This window comes from Dendropsophus ebraccatus, chromosome 1 (assembly GCF_027789765.1).
Source record: "Dendropsophus ebraccatus isolate aDenEbr1 chromosome 1, aDenEbr1.pat, whole genome shotgun sequence".
Taxonomy (NCBI): domain Eukaryota; kingdom Metazoa; phylum Chordata; class Amphibia; order Anura; family Hylidae; genus Dendropsophus; species Dendropsophus ebraccatus.
Genome location: NC_091454.1, coordinates 1,895,131 through 1,916,572, shown reverse-complemented (window position 1 = coordinate 1,916,572; position 21,442 = coordinate 1,895,131). Strand labels below are relative to the sequence as shown.

At 53.4% G+C, this 21,442-nt stretch overlaps 1 protein-coding gene across 1 annotated transcript in view; it reads right to left on the bottom strand.

Moving 5' to 3' along the window:
- Positions 1 to 1,377: 1,377 nt before the first annotated feature.
- The window catches only part of LOC138786704 (solute carrier organic anion transporter family member 1C1-like), a 59,691-nt gene continuing 39,626 nt past the window's right edge, over positions 1,378 to 21,442 (bottom strand). The window contains exons 8-15 of the mRNA XM_069963695.1: positions 14,053 to 14,259; positions 13,442 to 13,606; positions 11,425 to 11,620; positions 6,011 to 6,176; positions 4,643 to 4,827; positions 3,688 to 3,752; positions 2,381 to 2,498; positions 1,378 to 1,669 (exon numbers count right to left, since the gene is read on the bottom strand). Coding sequence (XP_069819796.1) covers positions 1,474 to 1,669; positions 2,381 to 2,498; positions 3,688 to 3,752; positions 4,643 to 4,827; positions 6,011 to 6,176; positions 11,425 to 11,620; positions 13,442 to 13,606; positions 14,053 to 14,259 — 1,298 coding nt within the window. The 3' untranslated portion in view covers positions 1,378 to 1,473. The remainder of the gene's footprint in view (positions 1,670 to 2,380; positions 2,499 to 3,687; positions 3,753 to 4,642; positions 4,828 to 6,010; positions 6,177 to 11,424; positions 11,621 to 13,441; positions 13,607 to 14,052; positions 14,260 to 21,442) is intronic.

Here is a 21,442-nt window from a genome sequence, read left to right as displayed (position 1 = left end):
TGGGCACACTCATGGTGAGCTGTATTGGGCACCCTGATGGTGAGCTGTATTGGGCTCACTGATGGGGAACTGTATTGGGCACCCTGATGGTGAGCTGTATTGGGCTCACTGATGGGGAACTGTATTGGGCTCACTGATGGTGAGCTGTATTGGGCACCCTGATGGTGAGCTGTATTGGGCACACTTATGGTGAGCTGTATTGGGCACCCTGATGGTGAGCTGTATTGGGCACACTGATGGTGAGCTGTATTGGGCACCCTGATGGTGAGCTGTATTGGGCACACTGATGGTGAGCTGTATTGGGCACCCTGATGGTGAGCTGTATTGGGCACCCTAGTGGTGAGCTGTATTGGGCACCCTGATGGTGAGCTGTATTGGGCACCCTGATGGTGAGCTGTATTGGGCACCCTGATGGTGAGCTGTATTGGGCACCCTAGTGGTGAGCTGTATTGGGCACCCTGATGGTGAGCTGTATTGGGCACCCTGATGGTGAGCTGTATTGGGCACCCTAGTGGTGAGCTGTATTGGGCACACTGATGGTGAGCTGTATTGGGCACACTTATGGGGAGCTGTATCGGGCACACTTATGGGGAGCTGTATCGGGCACTTTATTTATAGACCAGGCTGAGGGTAGTTTTGCTGCTCTTTATGTATTATAGATCAGAGGAGACCTATTTTTTGGCCACCAATTGTGGTAGTTTATGGTGATGTGTGAGCAGGTGCTCCGGGTTACACTCTCCCTCCCGTATCCCTGATTACATTGTTAGCGTTGCTCTCTATGTATTTTCCTCCTGTCCAGTGATTTAGTTATAAAGTATTGGCTATATGTCTGGTGGCCTGATTATAGGCAATGTAAGGGCCCTGAGGCAGGCCTAACTGGTCAATATAGGAAATATATCTCCTCCAATGGGAGGCTAGCCCTAGCTTCTCCTATAAAGGCTCCGGTTAGTCCCTGGTTTATTGCCTAGACTAGTGTATAGTGTATATTCTACTGCCAACACCTGACCTCACTGACCAGGCCTGCAAAGCACCAAGGAGGCAACCACCATTGAAGTTAACAGGTTCCATCCTGTCAAGTCTACAAAAGTCCTCTCTGTGCTTATTAAGGGCTTTCCTACAGCGGATGGAGAAGCTCTTATTCTGCCGATGTGCCCCGCTGACTACTGCTCTATCTACTATGGTAATGTGGAGGGATTAACTTCACCCGGCTGTATCCTTCCGGGGCTGTATACCTCCACCTGGCACCCCGTCGTCTCCTCCAGCATCAGGCGGAGTCTCATAGCCCTGAGTATAATATAGTAATATAAAGGCTGGTGCTCCCCTACATTATAGAACCCCCCTAACACCCCCAGGACTGAGGGAGGCGCGAGGCACCGCTGGACTCCTGGGCAGTTTATTACATCTGACTGGTCATGTGACCATTAGACAACTATTATAACCTCCAGAGCCTCACATGTACCTAGAGGCTGAAGACTATATAAAAGTCTGTTTCTCTATTTCGGGGGCGTTGTGCACCCCATTTCCACCATCCTGCGCCGGCTTCTTTGTGCCGTCTTCTTGCTCGCTCTCTTTTTTCACAGAAAGTTTCTTCTTCACCATAAATATAAAGATGACAAATAGGATGAAGGACGGGGCCCGGATCCCAGTGGTGAGGCCCAGGAAGGTGCTCCTGGGGGAGAAGAGACAAGGTTAGGGGTGTCATGTCATCCCCACCACCCTGTGCGCTGCACCCCAACATCTACAACCCCTGGTATGACCCCACCACCCTGTACCCTGCACCCCAACAACTGAACTCCCCAGCATGACCCCACCACCCTGTACCCCGCACCCAATCTCACACCTCCAGTATGACCCCACCACCCTGTACCCCAACATCTCACACTCCCAGCATGACCCCACCACCCTGTACCCAGCACCCCAACATCTCACACCCCCAGCATGACCACACCACCCAGCACCCCAACATCTCACACGCCCAGCATGACCCCACCTTGCACCCCAATATCTCACACCCCCAGCATGACCCCACCACCCTGTACTCAGCACCTCAACATCTCACACCCCTAGCATGACCACACCACCCTGTACCCCAACATCTCACACTCCCAGCATGACCCCACCACCCTGCACCCCAATATCTCACACCCCCAGCATGACCCCACCACCCTGTACCCACCACCCCAACATCTCACACCCCCAGCATGACCCCACCACCCTGCATCCCAACATCTCACACCCTCAGCATGACCCCACCACCCTGTACCCCAACATCTCACACTCCCAGCATGACCCCACCACCCCTTGCACCCCTCTATCTGGTTCTTTGTCTGGTATCGGGGTGATGTCAGGTATGTGGGGCCCCTTATAATGGGGTGTTTACCTGAATGAGTGGGTGTCATACAGGCGGCACGCCCCTCTCCCTCCACAGCGCTTTGCCCCCCACTTTAGGCAGGTTCTGTCAATGAGAGCCCCAAAATAAATGGGAGCCGGGATCCCCGCTGCAGAAAAAGAGGATCCAGGGTTACAGCAGAACTGACAACAGCACCCTAAAATAATTCTGCCCCCCCAGTGTACCTCCACTCAAAGGGTCTGCCCTGTTGTTGGTCTCCCATGGCTGGCACTGTTATTGGTCTCCCATGGCTGGCACTGTTATTGGTCTCCCATGGCTGGCACTGTTATTGGTCTCCCATGGCTGGCACTGTTATTGGTCTCCCATGGCTGGCACTGTTATTGGTCTCCCATGGCTGGCACTGTTATTGGTCTCCCATGGCTGGCACTGTTATTGGTCTCCCATGGCTGGCACTGTTATTGGTCTCCCATGGCTGGCACTGTTATTGGTCTCCCACGGCTGGCACTGTTGTTAGTGCCAGCCATGGCTGGCACTGTTATTGGTCTCCCATGGCTGGCACTGTTATTGCTCTCCCATGGCTGGAACTGTTATTGCTCTCCCACGGCTGGCACTGTTATTGCTCTCCCACGGCTGGCACTGTTGTAAGTCTCCCACGGCTGGCACTGTTATTGCTCTCCCATGGCTGGAACTGTTATTGCTCTCCCATGGCTGGAACTGTTATTGCTCTCCCACGGCTGGCACTGTTATTGCTCTCCCACGGCTGGCACTTTTATTGCTCTCCCACGGCTGGAACTGTTATTGCTCTCCCACGGCTGGCACTGTTATTGCTCTCCCACGGCTGGCACTGTTATTGCTCTCCCATGGCTGGAACTGTTATTGCTCTCCCACGGCTGGCACTGTTATTGCTCTCCCACGGCTGGCACTGTTATTGCTCTACCATGGCTGGCACTGTTATTGCTCTACCATGGCTGGCACTGTTATTGCTCTCCCACGGCTGGCACTGTTATTGGTCTCCCACGGCTGGCACTGTTATTGGTCTCCCATGGCTGGCACTGTTATTGCTCTCCCACGGCTGGCACTGTTATTGCTCTCCCACGGCTGGCACTGTTATTGCTCTCCCACGGCTGGCACTGTTATTGCTCTCCCACGGCTGGCACTGTTATTGCTCTCCCACGGCTGGCACTGTTATTGCTCTCCCACGGCTGGCACTGTTATTGCTCTCCCACGGCTGGCACTGTTATTGCTCTCCCACGGCTGGCACTGTTATTGCTCTCCCACGGCTGGCACTGTTGTTAGGTTCTGTTGACATGTGACAACCATATAACCTGCACACTTACCTAATGCTCTAATCAGTAACATATAGACACCGACAGCCAAAGATTTCAGCTCCGGAGAGACGCACCTGCAGGGAGGGCAAAGATACCAGGGATAAAAGAAAATGTTATCCACAGCAGGTACAAGCAAGACGGGAACAGGGCAAGCAAATGATGTAGGTACAGATAGTACTGCCTCCCTGTGGGTGATGTAGGTACAGATAGTACTGCCTCCCTGTGGGTGATGTAGGTACAGATAGTACTGCCTCCCTGTGGGTGATGTAGGTACAGATAGTACTGCCTCCCTGTGGGTGATGTAGGTACAGATAGTACTGCCTCCCTGTGGGTGATGTAGGTACAGATAGTACTGCCTCCCTGTGGGTGATGTAGGTACAGATAGTACTGCCTCCCTGTGGGTGATGTAGGTACAGATAGTACTGCCTCCCTGTGGGTGATGTAGGTACAGATAGTACTATCTGTACCTACATCATCTACAGGAGAGACAAAGAGACAATAGTACTGCCTCCCTGTGGGTGATGTAGATACAGATACTATTGTCTCCCTGTCTCTCCTGTAGATGATGTAGGTACAGATAGTACTGCCTCCCTGTCTCTCCCTGTAAATGATGTAGGTACAGATAGTACTGCCTCCCTGTCTCTCCCTGTAAATGATGTAGGTACAGATAGTACTACCTCCCTGTCTCTCCTGTAGATGATGTAGTTACAGATAGTACTGCCTCCATGTCTCTCTTGGTAAATAATGGAGGTACAGATAGTACTGCCTCCCTGTCTCTCCCTGTAGATGATGTAGGTACAGATAGTACTGCCTCCCTGTCTCTCCCTGTAGATGATGTAGGTACAGATAGTACTGCCTCCCTGTCTCTCCCTGTAGATGATGGAGGTACAGATAGTACTGCCTTCCTTTCTCTCCCGGTAAATAATGGAGGCCACTGTTATAAGTATTAGTCTCGGGGACGCACCAGAGGACAATGACATAACCTGGAGCTCCACTAATCGCAAATATAAAAGTGGTGAAGATTTGTGAGATGACATAGATGAGGAACATCCTGGAGCAGTTGTCACTGGGAGGACACGAGCCGAGCGAGACCGAGGAGTTTCCCGACGCTAAACCCATAGATTCAATACACGAGCAATTGTGATAAGCCTGAAATAACAGAGAGCATTATCTGATTATTATACACAGTATCACACTTATTATTATACATCACACTGATTATTATACATCACACTGATTATTATACATCACACTGATTATTATATACTGTATCACTCTGATTATTATACACAGTATCACACTTATTATTATACATCACACTGATTATTATACATCACACTGATTATTATACATCACACTGATTATTATACATCACACTTATTATTATACATCACACTGATTATTATACATCACTCTGATTATTATATACTGTATCACACTGATTATTATACATCACACTGATTATTATATACTGTATCACACTTATTATTATACATCACACTTATTATTATATACTGTATCACTCTGATTATTATATACTGTATCACACTGATTAAGAGACAGACAGAGACAGTTCCTGCTGCAGTGAAGCCAGAGTCCCGCTTAGGCCAAGACCCTTGTCAGGGACCAAGGAAAAGACTTTATTTCTTATGCAAGTAACATCGGCTAGCATGCAGTGCTAGACCCCTCAGAATGGAGGACGTCCTCTGAGGATCACCTTGTCTAGGCCAGGAATACTTTATACAAGATACAGGGTAGTAGACCTGAGGTTCGGTACTGACCCTACCATTACAAAGCTGCAGATTACGCCTACGTATCCTACTGTAACGCACAGTTGTTCTGAAAGGTTTCGGGAAATCTGCTTCACCCATTGCAGTGACCTGGGACTTGTACTACCCTAATAGGACGGGTATCCTGACACTACAGGGCATAAGGCAGTCAAACACGTAAGTATGAGTTTCTTCTTCTCTCAACTACGCAATCCCATCAGAGTACACAGCTACCTTGGACAGGGCCCTCACGTCGCTCCTCTACTCTCCCTTCTACAGTTACTATCTCTCACCTGCACCTGCAGTTACTGAAGCCTTATTACTGTATTACAATGAAGGACTCAACTAAAAGGACGTTATTCTGGTTAGGCAGCGGAACTGTCTATCATTCTGCACCTACACACCAAGTTATACTTCGGTTATCCAAACCTATGGAAGCAGCGCCTCTCTGAGCGGGGGAGGGTACCAACGCCACTCCAGCCTGCAGTGATAGGTGTCCATGCTTCCCCGACCAGCAGCACCCCATACCGCTTTGCCACAATTGCGCTGGTTACATCACTCACTATGTTCCTCCCTGAGCCGGTGGATGATCTGCAGCCGGCCAGACACGCGGACAGGTAGGTGATGTTATTATTTCCACAGACGGGATCCCATTGTTGTGTGGCGCATGAACAGTCAGCGTTACAGGAGGAGAAGAGGCTGTGCTCCCTGAATGTGTCCAGCTTACTCCTATAATATGATAGAAAACATCAGAGCCCACCACCTCCCCCTATCTGCCCCCATTTATGTACAGAGAAATCTCCAGAGAACGTCCCCAATGCAGGAATGAGATGGGAGCCATGCTGGGGGGCAGGAATGAGATGGGAGCCATGCTGGGGGGCAGGAATGAGATGGGAGCCATGCTGGGGGGGGGGGGGGGGGGGCAGGAATGAGATGGGAGCCATGCTGGGGGGGGGGGGGGCAGGGAGGAGGTGGGAGCCATGCTGGGGGGTAGGAATGAGATGGGAGCCATGCTGGGGGGAAGGAATGAGATGGGAGCCATGCTGGGGGGGGGGGGGCAGGAATGAGATGGGAGCCATGCTGGGGGGGGGGGGCAGGAATGAGATGGGAGCCATGCGGGGGGGCAGGAATGAGATGGGAGCCATGCTGGGGGGCAGGAATGAGATGGGAGCCATGCTGGGGGAAAGGAATGAGATGGGAGCCATGCTGGGGGGCAGGAATGAGATGGGAGCCATGCTGGGGGGGGGGCAGGAATGAGATGGGAGCCATGCTGGGGGGAAGGAATGAGATGGGAGCCATGCTGGGGAGCAGGAATGAGATGAGGAGCCATGCTGGGGGGCAGGAATGAGATGGGAGCCATGCTGGGGGGAAGGAATGAGATGGGAGCCATGCTGGGGGAAAGGAATGAGATGGGAGCCATGCTGGGGGGCAGGAATGAGATGGGAGCCATGCTGGGGGGGGGGCAGGAATGAGATGGGAGCCATGCTGGGGGGAAGGAATGAGATGGGAGCCATGCTGGGGGGGGGGGGGGGGCAGGAATGAGATGGGAGCCATGCTGGAGGGCAGGAATGAGATGGGAGCCATGCTGGAGGGCAGGAATGAGATGGGAGCCATGCTGGGGGGGCAGGAATGAGATGGGAGCCATGCTGGGGGGGGGGGGCACGAATGAGATGGGAGCCATGCTGGGGGGTAGGAATGAGATGGGAGCCATGCTGGGGGGCAGGAATGAGATGGGAGCCATGCTGGGGGGCAGGAATGAGATGGGAGCCATGCTGGGGGGGGGGGGCAGGAATGAGATGGGAGCCATGCTGGGGGGCAGGAATGAGATGGGAGCCATGCTGGGGGGCAGGAATGAGATGGGAGCCATGCTGGAGGGCAGGAATGAGATGGGAGCCATGCTGGAGGGCAGGAATGAGATGGGAGCCATGCTGGGGGAAAGGAATGAGATGGGAGCCATGCTGGGGGGTAGGAATGAGATGGGAGCCATGCTGGGGGGAAGGAATGAGATGGGAGCCATGCTGGGGGGAAGGAATGAGATGGGCGCCATGCTGGGGGGCAGGAATGAGATGGGAGCCATGCTGGGGGGCAGGAATGAGATGGGAGCCATGCTGGTGGTGGGGGGGGGGGGGGGGGCAGGAATGAGATGGGAGCCATGCTGGGGGGAAGGAATGAGATGGGAGCCATGCTGGGGGGAAGGAATGAGATGGGAGCCATGCTGGGGGGGGGGGGCAGGAATGAGATGGGAACCATGCTGGGGGGCAGGAATGAGATGGGGAGCCATGCTGGGGGGGGCAGGAATGAGATTGGGAGCCATGCTGGGGGGGGGGGGCAGGAATGAGATGGGAGCCATGCTGGGGGCAGGAATGAGATGGGAGCCATGCTGGAGGGCAGGAATGAGATGGGAGCCATGCTGGGGGGAAGGAATGAGATGGGAGCCATGCTGGAGGGCAGGAATGAGATGGGAGCCATGCTGGGGGGAAGGAATGAGATGGGAGCCATGCTGGGGGGGGGGCAGGAATGAGATGGGAGCCATGCTGGGGGGGGGGCAGGAATGAGATGGGAGCCATGCTGGGGGGAAGGAATGAGATGGGAGCCATGCTGGGGGGAAGGAATGAGATGGGAGCCATGCTGGGGGGAAGGAATGAGATGGGAGCCATGCTGGGGGGGGGGGGCAGGAATGAGATGGGAGCCATGCTGGGGGCAGGAATGAGATGGGAGCCATGCTGGGAGCAGGAATGAGATGGGAGCCATGCTGGGGGGATGGAATAAGATGAGAGCCATGCTGGGGGGGGGGGGTAGGAATGAGATGAGAGCCATGCTGGGGGGCAGGAATAAGATGGGAGCCATGATGGGGGGGGGGTAGGAATGAGATGGCAGCCATGCTGGGGGGGAGGAATGAGATGGGAGCCATGCTGGGGGGGGGGGGCAGGAATGAGATGGGAACCATGCTGGGGGGCAGGAATGAGATGGGGAGCCATGCTGGGGGGGGCAGGAATGAGATTGGGAGCCATGCTGGGTGGGGGGGCAGGAAAGAGATGGGAGCCATGCTGGGGGGCAGGAATGAGATGGGAGCCATGCTGGAGGGCAGGAATGAGATGGGAGCCATGCTGGGGGGGGGGGGGGGGGGGGGCAGGAATGAGATGGGAGCCATGCTGGGGGGGCAGGAATGAGATGGGAGCCATGCTGGGGGGGGGGCAGGAATGAAATGGGAGCCATGCTGGAGACTAGGAATGAGATGGGAGCCATGATGGGGGGGGGGGGTTAGGAATGAGATGAGAGCCATGCTGGGTGGGGGGGCAGGAAAGAGATGGGAGCCATGCTGGGGGGGGGGGCAGGAATGAGATGGGAGCCATGCTGGGGGGCAGGAATGAGATGGGAGCCATGCTGGGGGGCAGGAATAAGATGGGAGCCATGATGGGGGGGGGGTAGGAATGATATGGGAGCAATGCTGGGGGGGGGAGGAATGAGATGGCAGCCATGCTGGGGGGGGGGGGCAGGAATGAGAGGGGAGCCATGCTGGGGGGGAGGGCAGGAATGAGATGGGAACCATGCTGGGGGGAAGGAATGAGATGGGAGCCAAGCTGGGGGGAAGGAATGAGATGGGAGCCAAGCTGGGGGGGGGGGGGGGGTAGGACTGAGATGAGAGCCATGCTGGGGGGGGGGGGGGTAGGACTGAGATGAGAGCCATGCTGGGGGGGGGGGGTAGGAGTGAGATGAGAGCCATGCTGGGGGGCGGGAATAAGATGGGAGCCATGCTGGGGGGAGGAATGAGATGGGAGACATGCTGGGGGGGGAGGAATGAGATGGGAGCCATGCTGGGGGGCAGGAATGAGATGGGAGCCATGCTGGGGGGGCAGGAAAGAGATGGGAGCCATGCTGGGGGGCAGGAATGAGATGGGAGCCATGCTGGAGGGCAGGAATGAGATGGGAGCCATGCTGGGGGGGCAGGAATGAGATGGGAGCCATGCTGGGGGGGGGGAAGGAATGAGATGGGAGCCATGCTGGGGAGCAGGAATGAGATGGGAGCCATGATGGGGGGCAGGAGTGAGATAGGAGCCATGCTGGGGGGCAGGAATAAGATGGGAGCCATGATGGAGGGGGGGTAGGAATGATATGGGAGCCATGCTGGGGGGGAGGAATGAGATGGGAGCCATGCTGGGTGGGGGGGCAGGAAAGTGATGGGAGCCATGCTGGGGGGGGGGGCAGGAATGAGATGGGAGCCATGCTGGAGGGCAGGAATGAGATGGGAGCCATGCTGGGGGGGGGGCAGGAATGAGATGGGAGCCATGCTGGGGGGGGGGGCAGGAATGAGATGGGAGCCATGCTGGGGGGCAGGAATGAGATGGAAGCCATGCTGGGGGGCAGGAATGAGATCGAGGCCATGCTGGGGGGGGCAGGGAGGAGGTGGGAGCCATGCTGGGGGGCAGGAATGAGATGAAGGCCATGCTGGGGGGCAGGAGTGAGATAGGAGCCATGCTGGGGGGCAGGAATGAGATGGGCGCCATGCTTGGGGTAGGGTGGGGTGGGGGATTAGGAAGGAGATGGGAGCCATGCTGGGGGGCAGGAATGAGATGGAAGCCATGCTGCGGGGCAGGAATGAGACGGGAGCCATGCTGGGGGGTAGGAATGAGATGGGAGCCATGCTGGGGGTGGGGGGGGGGAGGCATGAAGGAGATGGGAGCCATGCTGGGGGGCAGGAATGAGATGGGAGCCATGCTGGGGGGGGGGGCAGGAATGAGATGGAAGCCATGCTGGGGGGGGGGGGCAGGAAAGAGATGGGAGCTATGCTGGGGGGGGGCAGGAATGAGATGGGAGCCATGCTGGGGGGCAGGAAAGAGATGGGAGCCATGCTAGGGGGGGGGGGCAGGAATGAGATGGGAGCCATGCTGGGGGGCAGGAAAGAGATGGGAGCCATGCTAGGGGGGGGGGCAGGAATGAGATGGGAGCCATGCTGGGGGGCAGGAAAGAGATGGGAGCCATGCTGGGGGGGAGTGGGCAGGAAAGAGATGGGAGCTATGCTGGGGGGGGGGGCAGGAATGAGATGGCAGCCATGCTGGGGGGGGGGGCAGGAATGAGATGGCAGCCATGCTGGGGGTGAGGGGGAGGAATGAGATGGGAGCCATGCTGGGTGGCAGGAAAGAGGTGGGAGCCATGCTGGGGGGGGGGGGGGGGCAAGAATGAGATGGGAGCTATGCTGGGGGGGGGGGCAGGAATGAGATGGGAGCTATGCTGGGGGGGGGGGGGGGCAGGAATGAGATGGGAGCCATGCTGGGGGGGGGCAGGAATGAGATGGGAGCCATGCTGGGGGTGGGGGGGGAGGAATGAGATGGGAGCCATGCGATGGGGCAGGAATGAGATGGCAGCCATGCTGGGGGTGGGGGGGGAGGAATGAGATGGGAGCCATGCGATGGGGCAGGAATGAGATGGAAGCCATGCTGGGGGGGGGGGGGCAGGAAAGAGATGGGAGCTATGCTGGGGGGGGGGCAGGAATGAGATGGGAGCCATGCTGGGGGGGGGGGCAGGAAAGAGATGGGAGCCATGCTGGGGGGGGGGGCAGGAATGAGATGGGAGCCATGCTGGGGGTGGGGGGGGGGAATGAGATGGGAGCCATGCGATGGGGCAGGAATGAGATGGAAGCCATGCTGGGGGGGGGGGGGGCAGGAAAGAGATGGGAGCTATGCTGGGGGGGGGGCAGGAATGAGATGGGAGCAATGCTGGGGGGGGCAGGAATGAGATGGGAGCCATGCTGGGGGGGGGGGGGAGGAATGAGATGGGAGCCATGCGGGGGGGCAGGAAAGAGGTGGGAGCCATGCTGGAGGGGGGCAGGAATGAGATGGGAGCCATGCTGGGGGTGGGGGGGAGGAATGAGATGGGAGCCATGCTGGGGGGCAGGAAAGAGGTGGGAGCCATGCTGGAGGGGGGCAGGAATGAGATGGGAGCCATGCTGGGGGTTTATTAAGGCTTCACGAGGACTCACCCATTATAGGACACAGTGATGCCGGCCACCTCACTGTTCTCGCAGCCCATGATGAAGACGGATAAAGACAAGACAAAGGCCGTGAAGGAACAAGTGAAGAGCAACTTAGAACCCGACAACAATCCAAGTTTGTACTTCTTCATCAGCAGACCACCCAGGAACATACCCAGGGCTGCGGCCGGCAGGGTGGAGACTCCTGCACATGGAAAACCATAGCATTTAGAGGGTATGTCCATATTACTGTGAGTGACTGGAATCATTGCGTATACCTACACACACAGCCAAATGTTTCTTTGCTTCAACTGAAGCAGCTTTGCAAACATTTCTTGAAGAAATTTAACTTCCTGCTCAGATGCAGATCTATGTGTCTCCATGGTAACAGACTACAAACAAACCCTGTGTAGTCTGTGGTTGTTACTCACTCCATATAAAATGTACATCATGAAAGAATAGGAAAAGATGTGAGTATGACTGCTGGATCTGTTTATAGCTGGTTACCATCGAGTCGCTTACTTAGTGCACAGGAGCTGCATACACTTTATGGAAGGAAATTGATATGAAGGCTGCACAGTAGTCATTAAAAATCCAAACATAGACTTCATTATGGAAGTCCGTGTTTGGAATCTTTATTTGGCTACTAGATGGAGAACAGTCTGGACCCCAGGGAAATAAATAACCCACAGGGGGCCAGACGGTTCTCTGTTGAGAGGGGAGTTATACTTTTCTTCCTGGGTCTCCACTGCTGATTGCAGAAGCAGAGGTGGCTCTGAAGAAAAAAGACGTGACTCCTTACCTAACCCCCTGGCTATCGGACTGCTCCGTCTAGCACTCAAGTGGTTAAGTGGGGATGCTATGCATCCTTACCTAACTTCCTGGTGGGCAGACAGTAATCAGCTGTCAGTACAGATGCTGCATACCGTAGAGGAGCAGAACACCGTCAAAAAAAGATTCCAATGTGTATGGTCTTTTTTATGCATTTACAGGCTTAGTATAGGATGCTTTCAGACGTCTTCAACTACTAAGTGGGGGCTTAGTGTCAGCCTGTAAAATGGCTGACCCCCACATTATTACCCCAGTACTTATTATAATTAATTATTTATTTTAAAAATCATTTTAAAAAGCGTGTATGGTTCCCCCCTTTTCCAATCAGCCAAATAAAAAACCAAGCAGCAGCAGCCTAATAGTACAATGATGGGAAGGGTATTTATGTTGGTCTCTCCCCAGCCTAATAAGGCCAGCCTGCTGCCGCCCCGTCCAGGAGCGCCATTTGTGGTGGTGGATAGTAGAGTAATAATGTAAGGGTTAGTGGTAGCCATTCTGCAGGCTAATACTAAGCCTCAGTAGTGGATGCTGCCTATCAGACATCTTCAACTACTCAGCCTTTAAGATGCATAAAAAAAAAGACAATACACCCTTTAAAGTTTTTAATTAAAAATATAGACACCCCCACACTCCTCGATGACCATTTTATTAAAACTAGAAACCTGATGGTCATTGCTTTAGTCCACCAAATCCGATGTAGTCCTGAGGATAACAATATCTGAAAAATAAAAAGAAGACACACATAAAAAGGCAGGAGCAGAACACCCATAATTTTGACAGGTGTTCTGCTCCTTACAGTATGCAGCATCTGTATAGATAGCTGCTTACTGTCTGGCCCTCAGAAACATAAGTGGATATGCTATGCATCCCCACTTAACCCCCTGGGGGTCCAGATTGTGCTCCATACGCTGTGCTGAGCGCAATGCACCTGCCCCAGCAAGAAAGGAGTTAAGTTATTTAACCCTTTCTTTACTGGGAAGGAATGGTGCACTCAGCATAGCAGATGGAGCACAGCCTGGCCCCCCAGGTGGTTAAGAGGGGATGCATAGCATGAGGTTGGTCTGAACCCATGGATCCGCTCATCCCTATTGCACAGTTCCTGCTTGTTTGGTGAAGCAGTAATGACTGGACACGGCCCGGGATATAAAGGATCGGGTAGTTATAAGGGGTCATGTGACCTGCATTGACCACTCACCGGTGATGAAGTTGGACCTGGAGATGGTCTGGCCGTACTGCTGCTCCATGTATTTGGGTTTGTAGGTTATAAAGCCCAGGAAGCTGTTTGTCTGCAGGAGGGTGATGACCATCAGCATGACGTAGAGGTTATTACAGGCCAGAGACTTCAAGGAGAGGAAGAAGCCTGCGAGGAGAAGAGCAGCATCGTCTATAAGGAAATGGGCTGCATTTTCCCCATTCCCTAGATCTCTGCTTGCTGTCAGAGCTTGTGAATAGAGATGGACGAGCCATATCCCTATCCCTCAGCAGCTTCATTCCAGCTCAAACCTTCACCATTTGGTTACCGCTCGCTGAAGAAGCTGGATGCCGCCCTAAGGCTGCCTGGAAAACATGGATACAGCCCACGGCTCCCTAGGACGGCATCCAACTTCTCCAGCCAACGATAACCAAATGGGATGAACCTGAGCCTGCTGAGGGATAGGGATATGGCCCCCTCATCTCTATGTGTGAACAAGGGTTCTATATACACAGTGTAGACTCAATGATACCTACAATGATACTATTCACTGACAGCAAGCGGTGCTCATAACCCTGGACAGCCCCCCTCCTATGTGGTCAGGTTGGTGTCACCTTTGATTGTTGCTTTCTTGTGCGGCTCGGCCTCCAGCTCCTTCAGCTTCTGTCCCTCAGGGGCGGCCTTCTCCTCCGTCTTCTTCAGACTCCTAGGCAGGAAGCAGAACGGGATCCCAGCAATCAGGGTGAGGACCCCGGCCACCAGGAAGCCCAGCCACCAGGCGCCCACCCAGCGGGTGTCCTGAGGGGAGATGGTCACAGTGTCTACAAGAGAGGAGGTCATGTGATGTCCATCAGGTCCGCCCCAAAGAAAACACTATATTATGCCCTAATGACGATAATAGTATATAACAGCCAATAGGTTATTATCATATATACTATACTATATATATATATATATATGACAATAATCTATTGGCTGGTTTATATAAACAGCCAATAGATTATTGTCATATATATATATATATATATATATATATATATATATATATAGTATAGTATACAACAGCCAATAGGTTATTATCATATATACTTTACTATATATATATACACTCACCGGCCACTTTATTAGGTACACCTGTCCAACTGCACGTTACCACTTAATTTCTAATCAGCCAATCACATGGCGGCAACTCAGTGCATTTAGGCATGTAGACATGGTCAAGACAATCTCCTGCAGTTCAAACCGAGCATCAGTATGGGGAAGAAAGGTGATTTGAGGCCTTTGAACGTGGCATGGTTGTTGGTGCCAGAAGGGCTGGTCTGAGTATTTCAGAAACTGCTGATCTACTGGGATTTTCACGCACAACCATCTCTAGGGTTTACAGAGAATGGTCCGAAAAAGAAAAACCATCCAGTGAGCGGCCGTTCTGTGGGCGGAAATGCCTTGTTGATGCCAGAGGTCAGAGGAGAATGGGCAGACTGGTTCCAGCTGATAGAAAGGCAACAGTGACTCAAATAGCCAACCGTTACAACCAAGGTAGGCAGAAGAGCATCTCTGATCGCACAGTACACAGTATGGGCTACAGCAGCAGAAGACCACCCCGGGGGCCACTCCGCTCAGCTAAGAACAGGAAACTGAGGCTACAATTTGCACAAGCTCATCGAAATTGGACAGTAGAAGATTGGAAAAACGTTGCCTGGTCTGATGAGTCTCGATTTCTGCTGCGACATTCGGATGGTAGGGTCAGAATTTGGCGTCAACAACATGAAAGCATGGATCCATCCTGCCTTGTATCAACGGTTCAGGCTGGTGGTGGTGGTGTCATGGTGTGGGGAATATTTTCTTGGCACTCTTTGGGCCCCTTGGTACCAATTGAGCATGGTTACAACGCCACAGCCTACCTGAGTATTGTTGCTGACCATGTCCATCCCTTTATGACCACAATGGACCCAACATCTGATGGCGACTTTCAGCAGGATAATGCGCCATGTCATAAAGCTAGAATCATCTCAGACTGGTTTCTTGAACATGACAATGAGGTCACTGTACTCCAATGGCCTCCACAGTCACCAGATCTCAATCCAATAGAGCATCTTTGGGATGTGGTGGAACGGGAGATTGGCATCATGGATGTGCAGCCGACAAATCTGCGGCAACTGTGTGATGTCATCATGTCACTATGGACCAAAATCTCTGAGGAAGCTTCCAGCACCTTGTTGTATCTATGCCACCAAGAATTGGGGCAGTTCTGAAGGCAAAAGGGGGTCCAACCCGTTACTAGCATGGTGTACCTAATAAAGTGGCCGGTGAGTGTATATGATAATAACCTATTGGCTGTTGTATACTATACTATATATATATATATGATAGTAACCTATTGGCTGTTATATACTATATATATATTAGTATAGTATATAACAGCCAATAGATTATTGTCATATATACTGCGTATTGTACAAAACATAGTGCTGTGTCACCGTGACGACTGCTGTGACCACATGATTAAATAATCACAACCCCTCAGGTGCAATCAAGCAAAAAGGATTAAAAAAACAATAGATAAACCAGATAGGGATATACATACATCAGCAACTGTGTGACGTCAGATGGTGGCGACACTTGTCACTACCCTGCGCCGGCCTGCACTGCGCACACGCCGACAAGCTGAATCACGTGGCCACCTCACCTCCATGTGACTCACTCCGCCACCAGGCGCATGCCGCGTGCGCAGCACACACTGGTCAAACATGTGTGGTGTCCCACTAGGGGTGTTCCTACTATCCACACCCTTTGTAAAAGTCTGTACTTGTTGTAGTCTTACTGCAGCTGAAGTGTTACTAAAGATGACCACTAGATGTCGCTTTATGTATAACTGAAGTGTCTACTATAAGTGAAGATCTCTTCTTTCTTCTATCCTATCACCCCTTCCCTTTCTACTCTTCTTTTGCACTCTTTCCACCCAACCACAGTGCACCTTACACGCTGGATAGGAAGTTAGTCCCTTGGGTGAGGGAAGAGTCCTAATTGAGATTCTGTGTAGAAAGGATGCAGCTTAGATAGCTCTCCACAGTGGTTTTGCCTGGGCCCTGGCCCTCTACCAGGTACCCCCATAGCAAGTCGCAATCTTAGTCAGTACCCAGCATTGGTAGGGCGCAGGACAGTCACCTCTTACGAACTTCTTTCTTGAAGTACCCAAACCCCGCATAATGCAGTGCTATACCCTTCAAGAGAGGACTAGCCAACATATCATCTCAACCCACACCGAGGACTAGGAGTAACCACAGTGCAGGACAGTATCCATTAAAGAGCCAAAGAGCCAGGAACTAGTCCGGATAGAGCAAAGTTACTGGAAAGTCTATGAACTCCATTTCGCAGCACGAGTGTCAGCAGGAAACCCTCATCACTCTGCTTATTCCAGGTAACACGGTCTGGGGCCTGTGTCACCCATTAGTACGGTTCAGCCAAAGCTAGTGGGCATGAGGTGGTGTGAAGACTATAGGAAAGGACAATACACAGGCACAGGTTGTCTTCTTCTCCTACAAGTATTCTTCTATACACTCCAATCTCACGGCAGAGCACAATACTAGTGAGACCCTCACAGCCCCCTCCTCTCTACTACCTCAGTACAACCTTATCACCTCCACTACATCCCACTCAGCACTTATCCCACAGATCTGGTGGTTCTATGGCCGTGTAATTATTGGCCCTGTATCAGTACCTGAAGGTCCGTTGTGTTACCTGCTGCACATTAATAAGTAGTAACCAAGTCACCGTTATCCCCCGAGTCTGTGATTATTCACCTCCACCTGCACAGTATATACACCGCAACCTTGGGACCTCTCCCCTATCTGTGGGTGGGGGGTCCTACTATCCGGGAGGGTCACTACACCGCTCTGACCACCTGCACAGTATATACACCACAACCTTGGGACCTCTCCCCTATCTGTGGGTGGGGGGTCCTACTATCCGGGAGGGTCACTACACCGCTCTGACCACCTGCACAGTATATACACCGCAACCTTGGGACCTCTCCCCTATCTGTGGGTGGGGGGTCCTACTATCCGGGAGGGACACTACACCGCTCTGACCACCTGCACAGTATATACACCACAACCTTGGGACCTCTCCCCTATCTGTGGGTGGGGGGTCCTACTATCCGGGAGGGACACTACACCGCTCTGACCACCTGCACAGTATATACACCGCAACCTTGGGACCTCTCCCCTATCTGTGGGTGGGGGGTCCTACTATCCGGGAGGGTCACTACACCGCTCTGACCACCTGCACAGTATATACACCACAACCTTGGGACCTCTCTCCTATCTGTAAGTGGGGGGTCCTACTATCCGGGAGGGTCACTACACCGCTCTGACCACCTGCACAGTATATACACCACAACCTTGGGACCTCTCCCCTATCTGTGGGTGGGGGGTCCTACTATCCGGGAGGGTCACTACACCGCTCTGACCACCTGCACAGTATATACACCACAACCTTGGGACATCTCCCCTATCTGTGGGTGGGGGGTCCTACTATCCGGGAGGGTCACTACACCGCTCTGACCACCTGCACAGTATATACACCACAACCTTGGGACCTCTCCCCTATCTGTGGGTGGGGGGTCCTACTATCCGGGAGGGACACTACACCGCTCTGACCACCTGCACAGTATACACACCACAACCTTGGGACCTCTCCCCTATCTGTGGGTGGGGGGTCCTACTAACCGGGAGGGACACTACAACGCTCTGACCACCTGCACAGCACACACCACAACCTTGGGACCTCTCCCCTATCTGTGGGTGGGGGGGTCCTACTATCCGGGAGGGACACTACACCGCTCTGACCACCCTGCACAGTATATACACCACAACCTTGGGAACATCTCCCCTATCTGTGGGTGGGGGGTCCTACTATCCGGGAGGGTCACTACACCGCTCTGACCACCTGCACAGTATATACACCACAACCTTGGGACCTCTCCCCTATCTGTGGGTGGGGGGTCCTACTATCCGGGAGGGACACTACACCGCTCTGACCACCTGCACAGTATACACACCACAACCTTGGGACCTCTCCCCTATCTGTGGGTGGGGGGTCCTACTAACCGGGAGGGACACTACAACGCTCTGACCACCTGCACAGCACACACCACAACCTTGGGACCTCTCCCCTATCTGTGGGTGGGGGGGTCCTACTATCCGGGAGGGACACTACACCGCTCTGACCACCTGCACAGTATATACACCACAACCTTGGGACCTCTCCCCTATCTGTGGGTGGGGGGTCCTACTATCCGGGAGGGACACTACACCGCTCTGACCACCTGCACAGTATATACACCACAACCTTGGGACCTCTCCCCTATCTATGGGTGGGGGGTCCTACTATCCGGGAGGGTCACAACACCGCTCTGACCACCTGCACAGTATATACACCACAACCTTGGGACCTCTCCCCTATCTGTGGGTGGGGGGTCCTACTATCCGGGAGGGACACAACACCGCTCTGACCACCTGCACAGTATATACACCACAACCTTGGGACCTCTCCCCTATCTGTGGGTGGGGGGTCCTACTATCCGGGAGGGACACTACACCGCTCTGACCACCTGCACAGCATATACACCGCACCCTTGGGACCTCTCCCCTATCTGTGGGTGGGGGGGGGTCCTACTATCCGGGAGGGTCACTACACCGCTCTGACCACCTGCACAGTATATACACCACAACCTTGGGACCTCTCTCCTATCTGTGGGTGGGGGGTCCTACTATCCGGGAGGGACACTACACCGATCTGACCACCTGCACAGTATATACACCACACCCTTGGGACCTCTCCCCTATCTGTGGGTGGGGGGTCCTACTATCCGGGAGGGACACTACACCGCTCTGACCACCTGCACAGTATATACACCACAACCTTGGGACCTCTCCCCTATCTGTGGGTGGGGGGTCCTACTATCCGGGAGGGTCACTACACCGCTCTGACCACCTGCACAGTATATACACCACAACCTTGGGACCTCTCTCCTATCTGTGGGTGGGGGGTCCTACTATCTGGGAGGGACACTACATCGCTCTGACCACCTGCACAGTATATACACCACAACCTTGGGACCTCTCCCCTATCTGTGGGTGGGGGGTCCTACTATCCGGGAGGGACACTACACCGCTCTGACCACCTGCACAGTATATACACCACAACCTTGGGACCTCTCCCCTATCTGTGGGTGGGGGGGTCCTACTATCCGGGAGGGTCACTACACCGCTCTGACCACCTGCACAGTATATACACCACAACCTTGGGACCTCTCCCCTATCTGTGGGTGGGGGGTCCTAGTCCTACTATCCGGGAGGGTCACTACACCGCTCTGACCACCTGCACAGTATATACACCACAACCTTGGGACCTCTCCCCTATCTGTGGGTGGGGGGGTCCTACTATCCGGGAGGGTCACTACACCGCTCTGACCACCTGCACAGTATATACACCACAACCTTGGGACCTCTCCCCTATCTGTGGGTGGGGGGTCCTACTATCCGGGAGGGTCACTACACCGCTCTGACCACCTGTGACTACACTATCCCAAGGGACCCTACAGGACACCGACCACAGGGGAGAAGGGTACAACCGGCCTTACACTATAACAGCAGACGTGCCATCCCACCTGTGTGCCCACCAGGCCCTGGTGTCACATGACAAACCCCTAAGGTCCGGCTGTATCTCGGCCATCCACCACAGGAGTCACACGTCCATCTAGCAAGTGACCGTGCATCCCCCCCCCCGCTATAACACCATCTGGGGGTCACCACTGCATACACCAGGCACCATGTTGAAAAAGGGTAAAATTGCTAACAGTAGAGGCAAAGTGCAATGTAACTGGGGAAAAGTATAGAAAAACCCTCCAATGTATAGACTGAGCAGAAACTCTCCATACTGGAGGGAATAGCATATCGGCCATATAAAGCGTCCAAGAGTAGGGAAGGGACCTCAGTTATGTGCTGATATGCCGCCCAAACCTTGGATTTACCAATGTCTCGATCGGTCCAGTGGCCATCAAGGTCAGGGATACCTTATCTCGGGGAACCCCATGCCACACTGTCTTGGGGCTCCAGTGTATGCATGTGGTTCCCCGAGATAAGGTATCCCTGACCTTGATGACCACTGGACTATAGTGGTCATACATCGGAGTGGTTTTCTATACTTTTCCCCAGTTACACTGCACTTTTCCTCTACTATTGGCAATTTTGCCCTTTTTCAATATGGCGCCTGGTGTATGCAGTGGTGACGGAGTGAGTCACATGAGCAGGAGGTGGCCATGTGATTCAGCTTGCTGGCGTGTGCGCAGTGCAGGCCGGCGCAGGGTAGTGTTTCGGCGCCATCTGACGTCACACAGTTCCCGGGACCCGCGTTCATGATGTATGTATATCCCTATCTGGTTTATCTATTTTTTTTTTAATCCTTTTTGCTTGATTGCACTTGAGGGGTTGTGATTATTTAATCATGTGGTCACAGCAGTCGTCACGGTGACACAGCACTATGTTTTGTCCAATACGCTGATTTACCACCTTGTGTCTATATACACGCTTACATTGATTTACACTGGTCTGATGACTGGTTTTTCCATATTTCTGTCAATGATCGTTGTAATGAGTTAATAGATTATCATGAGCCTGAGTGCATATATACCGCGTGTTCCCGCCATGTTGTATCATCTGCTGGAAAAAGCCGACAGTAAAGCCGAAAAATGGCGCCCTGGTGTGAACTACACCCACATCTCTTTGGAAGTGCTGTCTCTACTTTCTTTTTTCCTTCACACTGCGACCCTCCAGCTGTTGCAAAACCACAACTCCTATTATGCCCTGACATCTAAAGCTTTGGATTGGGCTGTCCGAGGATGATAGGAAATGTAGTATTGCAATAGCTGAAGGGCCGCTGCTTAAGAAACACATGAAGGACCTCTCTGCTGGAGGAACATATGGAAGACCTCTCTGCTGGAGG